General features: G+C 31.6%; 1 protein-coding gene across 1 annotated transcript; it reads right to left on the bottom strand.

Annotated features, from left to right (window-relative positions):
* Positions 1–11,047: 11,047 nt before the first annotated feature.
* LOC120078449 (17.6 kDa class I heat shock protein-like) lies at positions 11,048–13,177 on the bottom strand. The gene is made up of 2 exons (XM_090314077.1): positions 12,987–13,177; positions 11,048–11,735 (listed from the first exon to the last, which is right to left on the bottom strand). Exons 1-2 carry the CDS (start codon positions 13,120–13,122, stop codon positions 11,269–11,271), a joined length of 603 nt encoding a protein of 200 aa, XP_090170203.1. The 5' UTR covers positions 13,123–13,177; the 3' UTR covers positions 11,048–11,268.
* Positions 13,178–22,174: the final 8,997 nt, after the last annotated feature.

Genomic DNA, 22,174 nt, shown 5'->3' with positions numbered 1-22,174 from the left:
TCAATTCAAATATATTAAGATAGAATTTACTAATGAGGTATGATGTTCAGTTATTAATGTCTCTACTAGATGGTTGGGAGACCATGAAAACTTGTGTAGTGTCTAATTCAATCGAGGATAACACTTTAAAGTTTTCAGAGATTTGTTATCTAGCTATATCTGAAGAAATTTGTAGGAAAGACAGTAGTAAAGAATCTACTGTAAGTTTAGCTTTAATAGTGAATAAAGTTAAAGGCAAGTTAGACTCTGGAAATAATGCGTTGATTAGCAGTAATAAAAAAGTGGAAGAATAAAAATAAGGATATAGAGTGTTATTACTGCGAGAAAGGTCACTTTAAAAATTAGTGTAGGAAACTAGAAGAAGATCAAAAAAGAAATCAGGAAGTAAATCAGGTTGAAACTGAAGAAGTAACGATAAATCTAGTTGAAATTGATGAAGAAATAATTAGTGATGTCTATGCCTGTGTTGAGAATAACACACAAAATAGTAGTCACTCATTTGGTTGGACATTTGATAGTGCAACTTCCGTACATATAGCTTCAAATAGGAGTCTATTCACATCTTTCACATCAAGACATCATGGTTGAGTGAGGACGGAAAATGGTAAAGTTTCCAAATTTTTAGGATTGGAAATATTAACCTGAAGACAGTGTGGAGAAAAGTTAGTACTAAAAGATGTCCAGTTTGTGCTTGGGATGAAAATAAATCTCATCTCTAATGGCAAGTTTGATGATGAGGGTTACATTTGTGAGCTTGGCAATTACTAGTGTAAACTCAAGTTAGAATCCTAGGTAGTGACAATTGGCCACAGAAATTTCACACTGTACAGTTATCGGTTAAACGTTGATCAGTCAGATCAAGATCTACTAGTGAAAGCTACATATGGCAGGTGTAGGGGTACAATTGAGCCATCAACAGTGGTAGCCAACGTTGATCAGTCAGATCAAGATCTACTAGTGAAGCAATTGGCAAGTCTGAGAGAGAAAGTTGATGACTATCACGAACAAAAATTATCAGACAGTCGAATGAATTGATGAAGTCACAGAAGAGAATAAGGGCATCAAAATGGAAGACCAAAGAATTTACTAAGGTCAAAGATGAAGTCTCTATCTTGGAAGCAAGTTTGAAGGAAGGAGTCAAACCATTTGTAGAATGTATCTTCTTCAAGAACGAGTACTCAGGACTGAAGAAGATGTTAGTTGGTACCGCTTAGTTGAAGTGGGAATATGTGGTTGTCCTTTATATCTGAGGGACAGTTCTATGTAGCTTGTTTATACCTTGTACCAAGCCTAGATGAGCTATAATTTTTTCTGATGGTTTTCTATTTTGTTACTTTGTTGATTTTATAGGTTTTAAGGAGTTTTCCAAGATATTATGTTTTTGTTGCAATGGGAGGCAAGATCGTTGTTTTGTCTCCAAGTGGGAGAATGTTGGGATTGTGGAGACAAAACTCCATGAAAGCACACACATGATAAAAATTATATATATATATAGATAGATAGATAGATACACACACCCAAACACACACAAACATATATATATACCAAAAGTCAAAATTGAAGAAAGCCTATTAATTTTGGTTGTGAATCTCAAATTGGGCTTGACCAATTATTCTCATTTAAGTATTTCAGTTGAACATATATATAAATGTATATGTTGGAGAAAAGTGCAGAGGCAAGTGGACATTTTGAAATGGCAGACATGAGCTTCTTCGGCAGAAGAAAATATTTCAATTTTGAAGAATCACTTTCTTGTTTTATTCCGTCTATATATGCTGCAGTGAAAGAAAAAAATAGAGAGTTTTTGTAGCACAAGTTTTGAATCTTTGCAATCTTCATCATAGTAGAATCTGCAGTTACAGAAGACTAGATGTCGTCCTGAATCTGGGACGAATCAATATATTTTCCAGTGTCGTTCCCTTTTTCCCCTCTTAATTATTTTTTATTTTATGGTCGATTACTTATTTGATTCTAACCTATGGAAATGGAATTTTTAGATATAATTTTTTTTATTCGACATTAAATTTATATCTAAGTATAAATTCCCAATAATTAGACCTTTGTTATCATTAAGATTACAAAGGCAAGCATGTATAATGTCGGGGAATAAAAAAAACGTGCAGACAAAAAAACTTAAAATATATTAATTGTGATATTGTAGGTACATTTTAATGAGGCTACAACGATTGTTTAAAACCAACGTCATAAACATGCATCCCACATTCCTTTTCCCCTTTCGTGATTCAACCCTGTCGAAGATTTGTTTAGTTGAATTTATATTTTTCTAATGCAGTGGTTTCTACAAATCTCTTAAATAAAGTCTTAACAACTTTTTGTGGTAACATAGTATCTGTTGGTGTTGATGTCCTAAATCTCGTAACGGTCCTATAGTTTGTAATTTTTATGTACAAACATTTTATTTATGGAATGAAATATGTGATGTTTTATTTCATTTTTTAAGTTGCATTAACCACAAACAAAGAAACTAAGATCCAAGGTTATCTTGTAGCTTAAACATGTATGTAGAGACATATGGGTGGATCACGTTTAAGTAATAACCTAAATTGTCTGTAGTAGATGGATAAGGCTGGATACCTTATCCTAGTGACACTACGAATATGACCCGCTTTGTAGATGTTACAATTGTTTTAAAGTGCTAAAAATGACGTGATCTTGCTAATTCATATTGAGACATTTGAACGGGGATATTTTATACAAAGGATTTTGTATAAGACCAGACCACGAAATGTTTAGACTTATTATATAACATCGTTCATAATAGAGACTTGCATTTTTCCAAGATGACCATAGGTAACATGACTTGAATCCTGAGTGAGTTGTGAACTCCTGCCCATGAGAGCAGTCCTTTAATTTGTATGGGTGAGAGTGGTCAAATTGCCGACTCAATAAGCCTACCAATTTGGAGATTCGTCTGATTGGGGAGTTGGGAACACAACTACACAAGAGGGAATTTATTCCTTCCCCAACTTCGGGGTAAGTGGATAAATTGCTCTTTTAAGGGTTGATTTTGGGGCTTGAACAATGTGGCGCCACACCCTCTCCTGGCCCGAAAGGGGTTTGGTCATAGCTGGACTATGATTTATTGTTCATTAGAGGATCAATGGTACTTAAGAAGTTAGATGTAACTACAAGGGTAAAATGGTAATTTTGGCCTAGTTGTACTTACGAAGATAGAAAAGAAAAATCACATAGAGATATCACAGTCTTTTTCCTTTTCCTCTTCTCTCTCTCAATTCCCTCTTAACCAAAATAGCACGAGCCTCACTTTTCCTGGATTCTTATCCAAGGAATACCAAGGTAGCCATTCGTGGTGGTGTTCATCGATTAGAAGAAATCCATTGAAAACTGTTCTTCAAAGGTAAGGGTTCTAAACCTTATTTTTTTCCTTCTCTATTATTTAGTGTATGCATGTTGTAAATTTTAGATGCATATAAAATTTAGTATTCTGTGAAATTTTGGGAATTGGGACGATCCGCTTCCACTGTAGAGGGATCCTTCAGTATCTTCTTGCGAAATATTTTCCTTATCTGAAAATATCCAACTATAATATTTCTTTGATATTTTTCTTCATTGAAGCATGACCTTCCTATTCCAAATGGAATTTTTTTATTTTCTTTGATTAAATTATTTAAAGAGAATTATGCTATCCATTTAGGTCAGTCGTATTTTTCTTATTGAGCAAGATAATTTTTGTTCGACGGTTGGATTATTGTTGCTCATTAATCCACTGTGCATCTTCATCCGTTGAAGTGCAACACTTTGAAGTAAATCATTGTCTTAGGAGTAGCCTAAGTCCTTGTTGCCAGAGAAGGGATTCTCAATCTTAGAAGAAACCTAAGACTCGGCTTCGGAGAAGGAGTTCTCCATCTTAGAGGGATCCTAAGATTTATCAGTGAAGGGAGTTCGCTACCTAAGGAAAAGATATCTCAGTGAGAAGAGTCTCACACACTATCAAAAGCCTAAGTGTCTAACACTAATATTATCAAACTTAGGAAAGTCTAAGTACACTTAAGAAGAAGTCTCACATCTAAGAGGAGCCTATGTGGTTAGTGAGTTGAGCTCTACGTCATTCACTATAGTGATCTTGTATTATAGATAAGTACTACGTTGTAAACTTCTTAACTCTTTGATATTAGTGGATTATTTTTCCTAGGCACACTATCCTCTAGATGTAGGTAGATTATTACCAACTTCTGCGTGCCTTTACTTGTTGTTACAGTGTTTGTCAATGTTTTCCATTTAACATTTGTATTTCAAGTGGGTAGTCATCCTTTTGCTTTTCAATTGGAATCAGAGAGGGTCACCTTTACCTTAGGTGCTTCGATCATAGATGGGATCAAAAAAGGTGGTTCTACCACTCATCCTCCTCTTCAAGATGGAATAATTTATTCCTACTGGAATGCTCGAATGGCTGTCTTTCTGAACTCAATTGATAGCAAAACTTGAAAGGCTGTTGTATCTTGGTGGTCACATCCTACCACCAAAACATATGATGGAAATGAAATCTTAAAGCCAGAGTCTTAGTAGTTTGGAGAAGAAGATGAAGCTTGTTTGGGAAATTCACGTACCCTGAATGCCATATTCAATGATGTCGATCACAACATATTCAGACTAATTAATACTTGTGTCTCAGCTAAGGAAGCATGTGATATCTTATCCATTGTTCATGAAAGAACTTCTAAATTAAAGATGTCAAAGCTACAGTTTTTTGACATTGAAGTTTGAGAACCTTAGAATGCTTGATGAAGAATCCATCGATAAATTCAATGTACATCTGTTAGACATTACAAATGAGTCGTTCTCTCTTGGAGGAAAATTTAAAAAGAAAAACTTGTCCGGAAGGTGCTTAGATTTCTACTTAAGAGTTTAAACATGAAAGTCACTACCATTGAGGAAGCTCAAGACATAACAAAGTTGAGATTATATAAACTATTTGGTTCTTTGCTCACATTTGAAATGTCTCTAGATGGAAGGACCGAGAAGAAGAATAAGAAAATTGCTCTTCAATCCTCAATTAAAGAAGAGCTTGTTGACCTTGATAAAGAGTCAGAAGATTCCTTTACTAAATCTATATCATTGCTCTCAAAACAGTTTAATCGTGTTCTAAAACATTTCGGTAAGAGGTCTGACATATATAGCAACAACAAGTCTAGAGGCTCTACTCCCCCCGATCAATTTAGATCTCAGAATAGTAAAAAGAAAATTGACAAGTCAGGTACTCTCATTTTCTTAAAAAAAGTACTTCAAATGAAAAGAGTGTGGTGGTCATGGTCACATCTAGGCTGAATATCATAATTTTCTGAAGAATCAGGGTAAAGGCTACGTTTTAACTCTGTCTAATGCTGAATCTTAAAACAACAATGACTCAGAGGAAGATGTCAAAGCAGTTGTTAGTAGCATTTCTTCTGACACCTCATCATGTGAGAATACTAAATACAATGTATTTATTGAAAATGTTCACAATGTTGTAATTCAAGGATCTATAGTTCCTTCTTATCATGCATTTTTTCCTTCTTATCAAAAGATGATAAAAAAGACCCTTGATGTTTAAAAAGTGAAAATTAAGATGTTGATTGCTAAAAATCATAGACTTATGTCTACTGTTGCAGATTTGAAGTGTGAACTTTTTCAAGTTAAAGCTGAGAAGGATTCAGTGTGAAAAAATGTCAGAATGTTAAATATTGGTACTGAGTCTCTGGAGAAAATTTTGACAAAAGGAAAGACAATTGGTGATAATTCTGGCTTGGTTTTTCAAAAGGTGGAAGTTAGCGTAATAATTAGTTAAATTCCAAATGTAAGCAAAAGATTGAGTTTGTTAGAGCTCAAGATCCAAAATCCTATGGTTTTATAGGTACTTCCATACAGTTCATTCAGATTAAGATGGATTTGTCACTATTGTTACAAAATGGGCCATAAATGTCCTTTTTGCTATCAGTTATTGAAAATTCTCCATAGACCCACTTATCCTATAAGGGCTCCATACTTCTCTTAGAATTACCGTAAAAGATAGACAAAAATAAAACAGGTTTGAGAGAGAAGAATGTTAAGAACAAGTGTAATGCTGTATTGACATCCCTAAGATCTTCTGCTAAAGGAGATTGGTACTTTGATAGTGGAAGCTCTCGACATATGATTGGTGAAAAAACCTATTTGTCTGATCTCAAGTTTGTCAACTTAGGAAAGTCATTTTTGGAGATAGTGCTTGTGGTAAGATCATTGGGAAAGGGAAGCTTAATTACCCAAGTCTTCCACCATTGAATGACGTAATATTGGTTGAATGGTTTACTGCCAATCTTATTAGCATCGGTCAGCTATGTGATCAAGGTTTAAACGTGAGTTTTACCAAAGACAAGTGTGTTGTTACAGACGAAGTCAAAGCTCTTGTCATGATAGGTATGCTCTTTTGATCATTATTATTTGTGGATTTAAAAGAACCCGAAGATCTGCAGTGGAAGTGGGGATCATCCTATTTTCAATTTTATCACAGAATACAGACTTACAGAACAAAAATATGTAATTTAACATAATTTAAAGCATGCTTTTAGAGAAGTAATAATTAGGGTTCAAAGAATTACTTACCCTTGAAGCCAAAAATCTTCACAAAATTCCATCTTGATATGTTATGAATAATCACGAACACCTCGAACAAAACTACAACAACCTAACTTTGGTCACCACCACAAGAATTTCCTCTGTATTCTTTGTAGGAGATGAGAATTCTCAGGAGGTGTGGGCTCTGAGTTTTGGGAGTGGAAGAATAAAAATTGAGAGAGGAATTTTTAGGGAGATAAAAAACAATACCAACTTTCAGAGACCCTCTCTGTGAAGAAGATGAAAAATCAAATTGATAGTATATATATATAATAATAATTACACACACACACACATATATATATATAATAACTAACTTATATGTATATATATAACTATATGTGATATCAAATATGACACATAACTTATAGGTTTTATATTGTATCAAATACAATATAACCTATACTTTTATTTCTCTCACTAATGCATGATATTTAATATAAATCATATTTATACTAAATTTAATTATATGAATCTCATCCATATAATTAGTATTTGAATCAAATTTCAAATATTTAATTCATCTCATAATAAACTTTATATCATAATGTATCAAATACCTTATATTACTTATATAATTAATTTAATTTAATTATATTACATATAATTAATTTCATCAATTAATTTGAACAATTCAAATTAATCCAAAACTAATTCTCAGTAATCCCTGTCGAGTTACAAAAGGGATCTTATGGACCTGTAGACTGAAGCTCTAATGGTACTTGAACAATTAGTTAAACTCCTTTAATTAAATTATTCAATATTCATTAACTGTCGGTCACTCCACTTAAGACCAACAACTACACTCTTCGTACTATAGATATATTTTTGTGTCCATTGGATATAACCAGTCAATAATGCAATGATCCTTCACAATGTTTGTAGGTACAGTTAGGTCAAAATTATTGTTTTGCCCCTGTAGTTATATCTAACTCTTTAAGTACCACTGATCCCTCTAATGAACAATAAGTCATAGCCCAATTATGACGAAATTCCTCTCGGGCCAAGAGAGGATGTGGCATCATATTGTTCAAGCCCCAAAATCAGCCCTTAAGAGAGCAATTTATCTACTTTACCTGACATTAGGGAAGAAGTGAATTTCGTCTTGTGTAGTTGTGTTCCCAACTATCCAATCAAACGAATCCCCAAAATGGTAGGCTTATTGAGTCGGCGATCTGGCCATTCTCACCCATACAAATCAAACGATCGCCTTCATAGGTAAGAGTTTACAACTCACTAAGGATTCAGGTCATGTCACTTATGGTCATCCTAGTGAAATGTAAGTCTTTTATTATTAATGGTGTTATATAATGAGACATTCATTCCGTAGTCCAGTCTTATACAAACTCCTTTGTATAGAATACTTCCACTCACATGTCTCTACATGAATTATCATGATTAGATCATTTGTAGTACTTTACAATAATTGTAACATCTACAAAGCGGTTCGTATTTATAGTATCACCAGGATAAGGTACCCAACCTTATTCATCTACTACAAACCATTTAGGTTATCACTTAAACATGATCCATCCATATGTCTCTACATACATATTTAAACTACAAAAGATAACGTTGGATGTTAGTTTATCGGTTTGTGGGTTAATGCTATTGAATTTCAAATAAAATATCTCACATTTTATTAAATAAATAAAATTGTTTGTACATTATAATTACAAACTACATGACCCACGAGATTTAGGGCATCAACTCAACAGTTTTGACAATACTTTGCAAGTTTGTCATCTCTTTAAACAAGATGAAGCTAGCCTATGGCATAAATGCCTTAGGCATGTGAGCATGAAGACTATACAAAAGGCACTTGCCAAAAATGCTATATCTGGACTCCCTTCACCTACCTCCACTGAAATTATTTATGGAGATTGTCAGTCAGGAAAACAAACCCATGATCCACACAGGCAGATAGGTCACTTGGGTTCAACCCGTATACTGGAATTTTTTCAAATGGACCTTATAGGTTCTATGCAATTAGAGAGTCTATGAGGAAAACGATATATTTCAGTTGTTGTTGATGAATTCTCAAGATACACATGGGTCCATTTTCTTTAAGAAAAATCAGATAAATTTACTACTTTTCAAGCTCACTGCCTTAATTACAATGAGAGAAAGATCTAATGTGATACAAATTAGAAATGATTATGGTAGGGAGTTTGAAAACTCTCAATTTATTGAGTTCCACCAGTCAGCTGGAATCCACCCTGAATTCTCAGCTTCTATTACTCCCCAGTAGAATGACGTTGTGGAGAGAAAAAACCAGACTCTTCAGGAGATGAATCGAGCGATTTTACATGCAAAACATTTTCCATTCTAATTTTTGGGCAAAGACATTAAACATAACGTGTTATATCCTCAATAGAGTTATTTTATGACTAGATACCTCAAGCACAATTTATGAAATTTGGAGGGAGAGAAAGCTAAATGTTAAATACTTCTATATCTTTGGCAGTATGTGTTATATTTTGGCTAATAAAGAAGCGAGATGAAAATGAGATTCCAAGTATGATAAAGGCATATTTCTTGGATATTCCAAAATAGTCAAACATACTGTGTATACAATAAATAAACTCGTTGTGTCATGGAATCCATCAATGTTTTGATTGATGATGTTATTGTTTTATCAGTTTCTACAACACAGGAAGAAGAAGATACCGGTGTACTACTGCTTGTCAATATAGACGTTCCTAACATCTTCTCTGACATGTCATCTGACATGAATACTGAAACTTCAGTAGAGAAAATTCAGTCAGTTTCTGAACAGGCTGAAACTAGTAACAAGCACCCATCTAGCAGAGTTTGCAAAAATCATCCCTCTGGTAACATAATTGGTGATCTGGATCCAAGAGTGACTACTAGAAAGAGGATATGGTTGACTATCTCCAGATGATTAACAATATTTGGCTTGCATCTCCAACTGAAACTAAGAGTGTTAATAAAGCTTTGAGGACTACTTTAGGCTTGTGCAAAATTGAATTGTAGCAATTAACAAAAATTTCGGTTTGGGTCGTTTGCTGCTCGAAACCCATAACCGAAATTGTTGGTTTATATGCCTTAATTGAGAAAATCAACTTTCCATGTGTAGGTTGTGCAATTCCTAAAGTCATGGTTTTTTATTCTGTTGAAGTTGGCTCTGGCCGTTTTGTAAGTCAAATAAAAGGGGGAGAGTGAGTTTAGTTCAACACGCTTTTACTACAACTGTTTTGAGTGTTAAATATACCCTTCTGCACAAGATTGACATTTATAATTGGTGTTCCTCTTATCACAAATTAAGTGTATCCATTGCTAGATAGGGACTCAAGCACAGTTCAATTATGGTGTGTTTGTGCTGAACTAGAGTAAAAGGCATACTGGGTCCATAGCTCTTAAATTGCCTATTTGTTTTATTCACCTTATCTGTGGTATTTTGTTGTCCCAGAAGCCTGACCTTCTCTCCCTTGTAGAACTTTGTTGGCCCTCTTCAAGTCTCTTCTCCATCAATTAAAAGCATCTGCAAAGACATCATGTTCCTAAGCTAGACACATTACCATCACGATTCCATCAATTAAAAGCATCTGCAAAGACATCATGTTCCTAAGCTAAACACATTACCATCACGATTCACCATCTTCATGATTTAAGTAGAGCATTAATTGAGTATTCTTTTGGTAGTCATATCCTTCATCTACTATCAAATGAATCTTGTGACCTTGAGTCCTTAGTACACATACTTCAAGAGAGAAAAAATGAGGTTGATGAGGTTTTATATATTATGTGGTCTGTCTTGTCCCGGGATGGAGGAGCTTCATCTTCTTAACTGGGGTTGATTTTTTCTTTACAAACAAAAAAAAGGAGTGTTTAGTTCTGCCTCTAGATTTGCTGTTTGATACTTTGTTAAATCTATTCGCTGCTTCGTTTATTAGTTTGATTTGGTTTGTTTTGGAAATTCTTGATGCTTGGGCTTGTTTTGTACTGTTACCAATGATGTTTCTTTTTGTCAAGCCTTTATTACAAATATCTTGTATTTCAGACATCTTTATTTTGTTGATGAATGGTTGTATTTTAGTTGACTTTATATTTTTCTAAGGCAGTGTTCTATAATATTTCATCTGATAGATTATTTAAAGAGAATTACGTTGTCCATTTAAATAAGTCAATTGTATTTTGAAGTAAATCACGATCTTAGGAGAACCTAAGTCATTACTACCAGATAAGGGGTTCTTAATCTTAAGGAGAACCTAAGACTCAGCTTTGGAGAAGGAATTCTCTATCTTAGGAGAGTCCTAAGATTGGGATAATACCCTAAAGTCTATAGTTTATATAGAGTTTGTACGATCTGTAGTATATGGTTATAGGAGGAAAACCTTATCCTGATAACACTACAAATGCGACCCGCTTCGTGTAATAGTAAGGATTGTGACTTTCATCATATTTTCCTCAATCATGAAAAATATCTTTCTAATTATTTTATTAAACTAAAATATTAAAATAAAAGGTCCTAGAATTCTTTTATGATATATATTTTCCTCATGGCTGGACACATAGTAGATCAAAAGAAAAGACAAAACCTACTAATGAAGAACGTCCTTCAATTTCTCTAAAATAACCAAAAACAACCCTTCTAAAAAACACAAAAGCTTTATTTAAAAAGCCATTATTATTTCACATTTCAGCCTTAGTAGCCTTAACATCCTCCCCTCCAGATTTTCCCCCTTCCTCAATCTTCACCACTTTAGCTTCTTTCTTCTTCTCTTGAGGCAACTTGGGGACAACCACCTTTAAAACTCCATCTTCCAAGTGGGCCCTAATCCTTTCCATGTCAGCATTTCCGGGCAGCCTGAATTGCCTCCAGAACCTGCCCGAGGAGCTCATCCTCTCTGCCCGATGCCACCTCTCACCCTCCACCTCAGCTTCCCCCTTCATCTCTCCACTGATCCTCAGCACGCGATTCTCCTCTACCTCTATCTTCAAATCCTCCCTCTTTACTCCGGGAATGTCCATCCATATCACGTGCTCTTCATTTGTCTCTTTCCAGTCCGCACGTGCCACTGCCAGCGTGTCCACTGCCGATTTTGGTACGCTTAGTGGACTCTGCTCCAAGATACGAAATGGGTCCTCCGTGTAGCCAGCTGTCACATTTAAGAAGAAATATTACACTTATGGACTTCAACCAATTTTTAATTGTTATCTATGTTCACCAAAGACACATTTAAATTGTAGCTCAATTTTTGGTATCCATATTCACCATCAGTTTATACTTAAAAAAAAAAAAAAAACATTTACGTTTCTAATCTAATTCTTAATTGATTTTATAAAATATGAATAATAAAATGTAAAAATATATAATAAAATTAAACAAAATATATAAAAAAAGAGTAAAAGTAATGTTCTTAATTTTCAAAAATCAAGAATACAAATGTTTCGAATATATTTTTTACATGTTTAATTTAAAAAATAAAATAGTGTTTTATGTGTATTTTAAATCAGTTTTTATCCAAAGGAATTTTTTGAAAATATATATTTTAAATAAATCCAAACAGACATTAAAACATCAACTATTTTGTTTTCTATTTTTAAAATGTATTACATGTTATTTACCGAGAAAGATTCGAATTTTTAATCGAAATTAAGTTTTCGAGAACGATCTTAATTTCACATTAGACTTTAAAAATAGTAACCTTCTAACTAATTTCTGATAAAAATTTTACTTAATATTTAATTTTCAATTTTATACTTTATTTATTTTTATATATTTATTCATTTCTATTTTACCTAATCAAATCCATTTTCTATTTTAGAGGAGTTAATTACATCAATTTTTTAACAAAATATACCATGTTCAATTTTTTTAAATAAAGCTATTTTTTAATATTTAAAAATTAAATGCATCAATTTTTTTTTAAAAATATTATAAGTTAATAAAAGCTACTACAATCTCAATGGTTATTTATTTTGCATTAGTTTTGCATCTTTCTTAAAAAAAAATCTTACCCAAGTTCTAAAAGTAACAATAAATGTTTAGAAACTACTTTTGTAGTACTCAAAACTTCACTCGATTTTGAAAACAATTTTCTAAAAATAGTTTTGCATATTTCATAAGATTCATTTGAATTTTTACCCAAATTCTAAAAACAAAAACAAATTTTAGAAACTATTTTGTTAGTGCTCATAACTTCACTTTGATTTTGAAAAGACTTAAAAAATTTAAGAGAGAAAAAAAAAATAATGCCTTAGTTTTCAAAGATCTAAAATTAAAAACGAGCTAATTCTTAAAAAAAAAAAAAAAAAAAAAATTTGAGTTTCCAGGGATTTCCAGGGATTTGGAATGGATATTTTCCAACTCAATCACAAAGTGAAAAGGAAAAAAAGTAGAATGATACCAGGCTGCATGAGATCCCAAATGGAGCGATAAGGCATAAGAGCATTAGCTCGTTGGTTGACGAAAAACAAAGACAGTAACAATGCAAGGGGAATAATTAGGAAGACCAAGTTTCTGGGTAAGCCCATCATCGCCATGATTCTTAATTAAAATTACACACAACCTTCTTCGTTGCTTATCGTATTTTGAGTCGTTTGTTTAGGAATAGAGGAAGGGTTTATATAGAATGGTACGGCCAATCTTTGTGGATATAGTTTGACTGTTTCCACACAACCCTAGATGTCTCCAGATAAAACCACCGCTTTCCAGAACTTGAACGATCAACTCTCCACATCACACGTGTCCCTTTCCTTTTTGACTCTCTCTCTTTCTTTTTTGGTTAATTTTTAATTACTTGCTTCACTCTAATTTAGGAAGTCAAACTTCAATTTTGGGATTCTTGTTTATACTACTCAGATTCTTTTAATGGAATTTGTTAGGTATATAATTAGTGTTCATACTATCAATCTCGAGATTTAAGGTTTGATTTTCTCACCCCACATTTTATTTACAAATCCTTAATTTTTTTATTGTTATATATATAGATTTATTAATAGAGAATTTTTACCCGTTCACTAATAGATATCGATAAAGTCTCTGCAAACAGTTTTCTTTATTTTTTATTTTTAAAAATCCTCTATATTTGATTAAGGATTATGTTTGTTTAATTAAAATTAAAAATTATGTATGATAGATGTTTTTTACTGTAGAGACTAATTTATGATAAAGTTCAAAAACTAATTTCTTATGTATTTAAAAATACACAAATTGTTGCAAAAATCAATGTTTATGAGTTAAATTATTGCTTAAAGATTTGGGGAGTAGCGGTGATTTTTAACTTTTTTTTTTTTCTTTTAACTTGAATTCTGAAAACTACGACTTCACACGTTTGGTATTCAAATATTTTTTTTTACCTCATGCTACGTAATTTTTTAATGGTTTGATATATATATTTTTTATTTTTTAAGTTGTCATAACAAAAATTTAATATATTTATTATGATATTATTTAGTTTAAGTGAAGAATGTTTCATATCATAATGTTCAATATTTCACTGAAAAAAATGAAAAATTTTAATTTCCGTGAAGTTATGTTACAAAATTTTAAAAATAAAATTTGAACAAAGCTCCAAGTGAGGGAAATTAGGAAAACAATGAGTGTTTTTACTTTAAAAACTATATTTTCGCTAATTTATGTAAATTTAATTATTTTTTTTACCTGAATTTTAGACTGTTTAAGGATAGTTTAATTTGAAAAATTGCACTTAACTGTAAATCATGTAATGTGGAATTAGTAGTCTATCTAGGAATGGGCGTGGAGGTGTCCATTACCTCCTAAAGTGAAAATTGTTTGTTGGAGGAATTTTAATGATATTATTGTAACAAGAGCGAATTTGGTAAATAAGAGGATTGTGGTGGACACACGCTGTTCTCTGTATTTTAGTAAGGTGTTGATGTCGCAATCATGTGATTTTGGATAATGGTTGAATAGAGACATAATGTGGTGACAGATGACTTGACTCGTCAAATTTAGATACATTCGACGTACACAGAACGTGGTGACAGATGACTTAATTCGTTGGATGGCAAAAGAGTCTCGATCTTATTTTTAACTGGCAAATTTTTCTAATGGGTTGTTTTCATATGTTGAGGCAGGCAGTTTTGGCCATGTTGGTAACTTGTAATTTATGTTATTGATTGATTTGTTCTTAAAAAAAATTATAAAACCAATTTTACTTTTATTATAATTTAACAATAATACTATTTATAACCAATATTAAAGTTGAGAGAGTAAAATATGCATATACTAGGAAGTAAAGAGTATTATGGGTGTGTAAAGATTATAATTTTTTTTTTTTTCAAAAACTTATTTTAATGTTTTTTTAAAGGTTGCTCAGGTAGGTGACAACATGTATATCCTTAAAAAAAATTATCAAGAGACAATATAATTAAATGATATGCCTATAGACAAAGGTTCAAAATTTACATGGATGATAGATGAAATGTTAATAAAGAGAGTAATTATTTTAAATGATAAAACTACTAAAGATATTTTCAAAGTATAATAAAATGTCATTTTCTATCTATGATAGACTGCGATAATGAACGATAGACCATATATAATGTCACTTTCTATCGCGATCTATCATTGATAGACAATATTATTTTATTATATTAGATGTAGATTAAGTTCTAGATTTTTTATTCTGGTTAAGAATGTTTCTATTTTGTTTTCAGTTAATTATTTGTTTAAATTTTAAATTAGAGAAACTTACTTTTATTTCAATCGAAAAATTCATTCAGACGAAATTATGAATGAATCAAGTAATATTACTATCCATTCAAGCATAATTTAGTGAATATCTTAAATATTGCTAGTTTGATCTCTTCTATTGAAATTGTTGACGTGTAAAAGAAAAGAAAAATTACATTTTTCGTCTCTAGAGTAAATTTGGATTCCCCAGCACGTTGAACTTGTCATCAGTTTTTCATTAGTTAGGTAGCAGAAATTTTCGTGACATTTAAATGTTTTTAGATAAAAGAGATTTTTATATTTATTTTTTTCCTCTATCATTTCCTTCTCCCTGAATAAAAAATAGTGCGAACTTATTTTTCAAGTTATTGATTAAATTAGTTTTTTCTTCCATTAAAAATAATGACTTTTATTTAGGATAATTAGCCAAGTGCCATAATATTTTCAAGGTTAGTGGTAGAATTTTAAGATTAGTGCCTTCGTTTGTAGTTTATCATTTTTTTGGATGAATATATAGAAATCAATTAAAACACTTGATCCTTTGTGCAATATTTCTCTCTTGTTTCCACATTCCATTCTTTTTTATTTGTTGTTTTCGTTACCTACACTACTACAAAAATTGTATTACTTGACGTTTTTCACAGTCAAGTATCAATGTTACTTGATGTTTTTAAAAATGTCAAGTAATCCTGTGTCTAGAATTTTTTTATTGGCTAAAAGTATCAAGTTGTAGTTTACTTGATACGCTATTACTGCCAAGTATATGAGATCTATTGACTTGTTTTAAGTGTCAAGTATCTAATTTTTTTTATATTTATTATGGATCAAGTTTTTTATAACTTGACAATTTTTACTTGTCAAATATAATTTCTTATTGACACAAAAAAACTGACAACTTAAGGAATACTTTATATGTTTTGCTTGTCAAGCTTGTTTTTTTTTTTAAAAAAAATTGTACTATTAGAAATTACCTATATAATTTCCTGTTTTGAAGTCCAACAATGATATAGAGGATGATCATTTTATTAACCAAGTAAACAAACAACACATATATTGAACTCTTTAAACTTGTTCAATCATTCAAAACTTTCCACCAACCTAGCTAACAAAAGTGAATATATATCCTTGAACATAATTGTTGTCATATATATACTTACAACATAAAATACATGAACAATCTAGCTAATTTATAAGTTATATAGAAGATGATCAACCCGACCTTGCATATGAACAATCTCAAAAAGAATGTTCAATCCCAATATAAACTAAAAATCCCAAAAGAACAAATCCAAATATCTACATTTCCAAAAATTACACCAACTATATAGATCTAGGTACCCTATAATATCAACACATATGTTTACAAATTACTATATAAACATTCTACCCCTATATCCAATATCAACAATATATGCCTAACCCATATCTTCAAAAAATTGAATGTCAATATCCAAAATATGCATATCATCACCATCACATGTGGGGACCCAAAAATTTAGCTAGTTCTACTCACACCTCGTCCAACTGAAATTGACTGTATGAGTCCCTTGTATCAATCTAATACAAAGCCCAAATATTGAAGTCAATACTTGTTTTGTCAAATGTTATAAATTTGAACTATTAAGAATAATGAAAATAGGTATTAATTAACAACATATTGAATCTGTCTTTGCTGCCTTTGGCGATAATATCTCTCATGTATCTCATCACATAGTATCCACATTCAATGGTTCCAACTTGTAAAGGACACTGCAATAATACTTAAACTAAAATAATTTATGTTGCATACACACTAGGAATAACTTACATATATATATAATTTAATTAACAAATAAATATGTTTATACTTGCCTTTACGGTTTTTTATAATGTTTGTTTTTTACTTTCTTGAATATTTTACTGAGATTGAAAAATCGCAACAACCCTATTGCCAAGAAATACCCACAAAATAAAATAAAGTAAACTTTAAAATGACAAAAAACATCATAGGAAAAGAAGTTAACTTACGTGTCTGTTACGTATTTGATATCTACTTGAGACGATGTTTGTAATGAATCAAGATAATAAACGATATCATCATCCGCGTTAATAGCCAGTAGTGTCTAATGACAAAAACAAGTAGTATATGTTTACTGTTAATACAAGAACTTTTAATGAATTGGCTAATAAAACTTTATTTACCCTGGATTAAAAGGAGCAAAAACAATTTGGTTTTGTTGTGAAGTCATTAATCTACTACCTAGGTTATGAGCCCAAATTTCTTGAGTGATTCGTCTAATAGATATAAGAGATGAGTAAACAAATATGTACTTTTAAATATTTTTTGAGTGCAAGTACCTATAAAAGATTAAAAGTTAATAAACGAGTACCTATAAAAAATTAGAATACCTAAACAAATGAAATTATATTACTTATGTCATATATGCAACCAACATCATAGTCTTAACTTCCCTCATACTACATAAGTCAATAATATCCTCCCACAAAACACAACTCTTTCTACTGATACCAAACAACTCAATAGGTAGTTAGAAAGAAATGGCTGACTCTTTAGCCAGTACCTTTTTAACAAACTTAAGTATTGATTTTAAAGATAGTAGCAAATTGATTGTAAACTCACAGAAAACATCTTTTTTCTTAGCAACCACCATTGAAGTTTTCTCCCAATGCAACAAAGTGATCATAATGTAACAATATGAAAGTCTATGAAAGTCATTAATGCAACAATATGAAATTCATAATGCAAACATCAACCAGTGCGACAAATTGAGCAAACTTAACTAATGACCTCTAAAGTTTGTTCATTTTTGCTTCCATTCTTGAAATTCTCATGTTCATCGTTCAAAATGATCATGTCCATATTTACCTTTTTCTTTTGTTTAACATCATTCATCTTCACATTCTTTTTACCTTCTTTCTCAATTTATTTTCGGATTCAAATCTCATATGCCAATCTTGGTTTGGAGCAAGATCCATGTGCAGACGTCGTTGTACATTATGTCATTTGAATAGCCTTCAATTCTTTAACGCACAAATGAAGCGCTTCATTCTCTTGACTAAGCTCCTCAAATTGATCCTTTCCTTTTTTTTTTTTTTTAACCTTTGATTATGTGGAAGTAAGAGATTGGGGTAACAAAACCGCCAACCCCACATACACGCCCACTATGCTCTTGTATACCCAAGACCTGTGTCAAAACATCATTGGGAGACGACTTTTTGTTGTCAAATAGATCATAAGTCTTTAAGATTTCGTCCTAAGAAGAAATGTAAATTCGATTATAATTTCATAAATGTATATATAAAATTTTCATGAATGTAAAATGTAATGCACGTCTTACGATTCGATTGACAACTTCTTGAATGTGTTCATTGTTGTATATCCATTCTTATCTACACGAGATTTCTTTCACATGTTAGCTCAATCAAAATCACCTTTCTGTGAAGATACTTTTTTCTACATTTCAACGTACACAAAATTAGATTAACATAACCTTTAAGACTCATAAAAGTTTAAACTAATATATTCTTACCATTTCCTCACGAAGAGTAGCATAACCTTTTCTTGAAATCCAACGGTTATACTTATTCTTAGATCGACGCTCTTGTTGAAGGATTCTTTTTCTCTACACAAATGTAACAATTATCAATAAAAATTAAAAAATGTTCTTAATAAATATGAATAAATATTGATACCTCAAACTCTTCACTTGATCTAGATCTAACAAATTCTTTCCAATGTTTTTTTTAATCAATATAGGAATACATTTCTAGTAGTTGTTCCAAAAGTTGAGGTTCATTCTTGAATGGTATGATATGCCTCGTCGTCAACCAATGCTTAAATTGACGAAATGTTGTCCCTATGGTTTTAAGAACGACCTTTCTAGATCTACTATCGATTATAAAGGCAGCCTATAGGTTGGAGCGTTATGAAAACATGATGAAGTTAGCATGCAATTAATGGAAGCAATTTAGATCTTGAGCACTCTAATTCCATCAATTTTAGTATAGAAACATGCATGCTCATAAACAAAATAGGGTTTTAAAGATATACCTTTGTTGAACTCTTCAAATCTTCAAATTCAGCTTGAATCTTTACTTCAACAAGATGTAGACCACCACTTGATCTTCCCTACTATCCTCTAAGACCTTAGATTAGATTGTGGGATCCAAAATGAGTTTGAATTTGAAGGAATTTTTGAGAAGTTTTTAGTGTTTGTTGAAGAACTTGAGAGAGAAAACCTTTTTCTCTTAAAATAAATTGCATGAATCAAATCTTAGCAAATTGAATTTGTTGTTAAAAAGATTATGCATGCTATTACAATGCATACCAAAACTTCAGCTAATTTGAGTGGATGATGAAGTGTTTTGATGAGTGGAAAAAGTGGAAATTTCCCACTAATTCATTTTTCCATTTTCTTTAATAAATGAATTTGAAAAACAATTATCATTTTCTTTTTGTAATCAAAATTGAAGAATGGAAAACCAAATATTTATATAATATTAATTCTATAATTAATATTAAATAAAAACCATTAATTTTAAACAAAAATTAATTCTATAATTAATTTAGAATAAAATTAATGCTTAAAATTAATTAAATATTTTAATTAATCAATTTAATATGAAATATTAAATTAATAAAATATCAATTCCTTGACCATGAATCTTTATTCATGTAATTAATATTTAATCAAATTTAAATAATATCCAATTCACCAATTCTGTTTAATTCAATAATTAAACGTGTAATTATATCATATATAATTACTTATATCCCTTATTTTGAATTTGAACACTTCAAATTTACTCATCACTCTATTGTAAGGTTTAATCTATTTGTGAGCTAGTAGAGGGACTTAATGAACCTATAGATCATGGACTCCAACGATCCGAGATTAATTAGCTAAACTCTTTAAACCGAATTAATCAACATTCGTTAACTACTGGGTCACTACACTAAAGTCCAGTAGTTGGACTCCCCTCACTGTAGATACATTTCTGTCCACTTGATATAACCATAATTAGTAAGTCAACCCTTCAAAGTTGTTCGTAATATCAGCTGGGTCAAAAGTAGTTCTATCTCTGAGATTACATCTTGTTCCTTAAGTCTTACTGATTTTCTAATGAACAATTGGTTTGTGATCCAATCACTAAACCGTGTCCTCTCTGGCCAATGAGAGGGTGGGGCCCCTTGTTCGAGACCCGGAATCAGTATTTAAGAGAACAACCTCTATTCTATCCCTAAAAGCGAGTAATAGTGAATTCCATCTTGCACCCTATGTCCCCAGCTATCTACCCGGTCTTATGCTTGAAATGGAAGGCTTATTCAGCCGATACTAATGGGCTAACCATCACCCATTAAAGTCTAAGGATAATCACGAATAAATAGAAGTTTATAGTTAGCTCAGGATTAAGGTCAAGTTACCTAAGTCATCGCTTTGAAATAGTCAGTGTTAAACAGTAAACAACGTTATAAAGTAAGAGTACAAAGTGGGTCACATTCAATAGTGTTTATAGAATAAGGTATCCAGCCTTATCCGTATACTTATAGACCATTTTGGCTATCTACTCGAGTTTGATCCACTCTTATGTCTCCACATAAAGTCCAAGTACTCATGTAATAGCCATGGATCTTAGTTTATTGGATTTAGTGCAGTTTACATATTCAATAACAGTTTTATTGATAAAAAACTCAACAACATCTTTATTGAAAATAGAATATGTTTAATCTTACAAACTACGAATTTTAAGACATACAACCCAACAAAACATACATACCTTAATTACAAACGTTTTCAAAATTATAAACATACATACCTTATCTTATCCTTCAATTCAACAGACACATGCTTCCAGATTGCATTTGTAATAGCACAATAATGTGTTAAACACTTGTAGTACAAAAAAATGACATATTTTAAAAGGAAAGTTGCAATGTACAATTTGAAAATTAAATGCACTTATTTTGGGACTAAAAAGTTACTTTAAGACATCAAAAATACAGAGGAAAAGAGGGAAAACGGAATTGAAAGCCAAAAGTAACAGAAGAAGGAAATTTAGTGTTGGAAATGGTGTCCTAAATCTCATTGCAATCTCGTAGTTTGTAAACTTTAAATAAACATATTGTTGTTAATAAAATAAGTATTATTTTATAAGCATATACTCAATCCAATAAACTAAGATCCGAGGTTATTTCATGTAATTTAAACAAGTATGTAGAGACATAAAAGTGGATCTTGTTTAAATAATAACCTAAATGGTCTATAGTCCGAGGTTAATAAAATAATGTTATTTTATAAGCATATACTCAAAAGACTGCCTTCATAGGCAGGAGTTCACAACTCACTCAGGATTAAAGTCATGTTACCTATGGTCATCCTAGTGAAATGAAAGTCTTTATTATGAACGACGTTATATAACGAGACTAAATATTTCGTAGTCCGATCTTATACAAATACATAAATGATTAGGATTAGATCATTTGTAGCACTTTACAACATTTGTAACATCTACAAAGCGGGTCATACTCATAGTGACACAAGGATAAAGTACCCAGCCTTATCCATATACTACAGACCATTTAGGTTATCACTTAAACATGATCCACCTGTATGTCTCCACATAAGGGTGTTCAAAAAACTTGGTAACCCGACCAACCCAGACTACCCAACCCAAACTGCAAGGGTTGAGTTGGGTTAAAAATTTTAAAAAATATTAAATCTGAGTCGGGTCTCGGTTTACTCCATTTCAGGGTTAGGTCGACCCGACCCAACCCGAATATATATATATTAAAAAAACAAAATAGAAATTGTTTTGAAGTCCGACGAAGTCCGAACTCGAAATTTGAAGAAACGAAACCCTCGCCTTGCCTCGGTCCCTCGCAGTTGTTGCTCCCCT

The sequence above is a fragment of the Benincasa hispida genome, chromosome 5, assembly GCF_027475165.1.
Source record: "Benincasa hispida cultivar pf3 chromosome 5, pf3_genome.v1.1, whole genome shotgun sequence".
Taxonomy (NCBI): Eukaryota; Viridiplantae; Streptophyta; class Magnoliopsida; order Cucurbitales; family Cucurbitaceae; genus Benincasa; species Benincasa hispida.
Note: the sequence above shows the minus strand (reverse complement) of the source record. Positions and strands in the feature narration are given on the sequence as shown.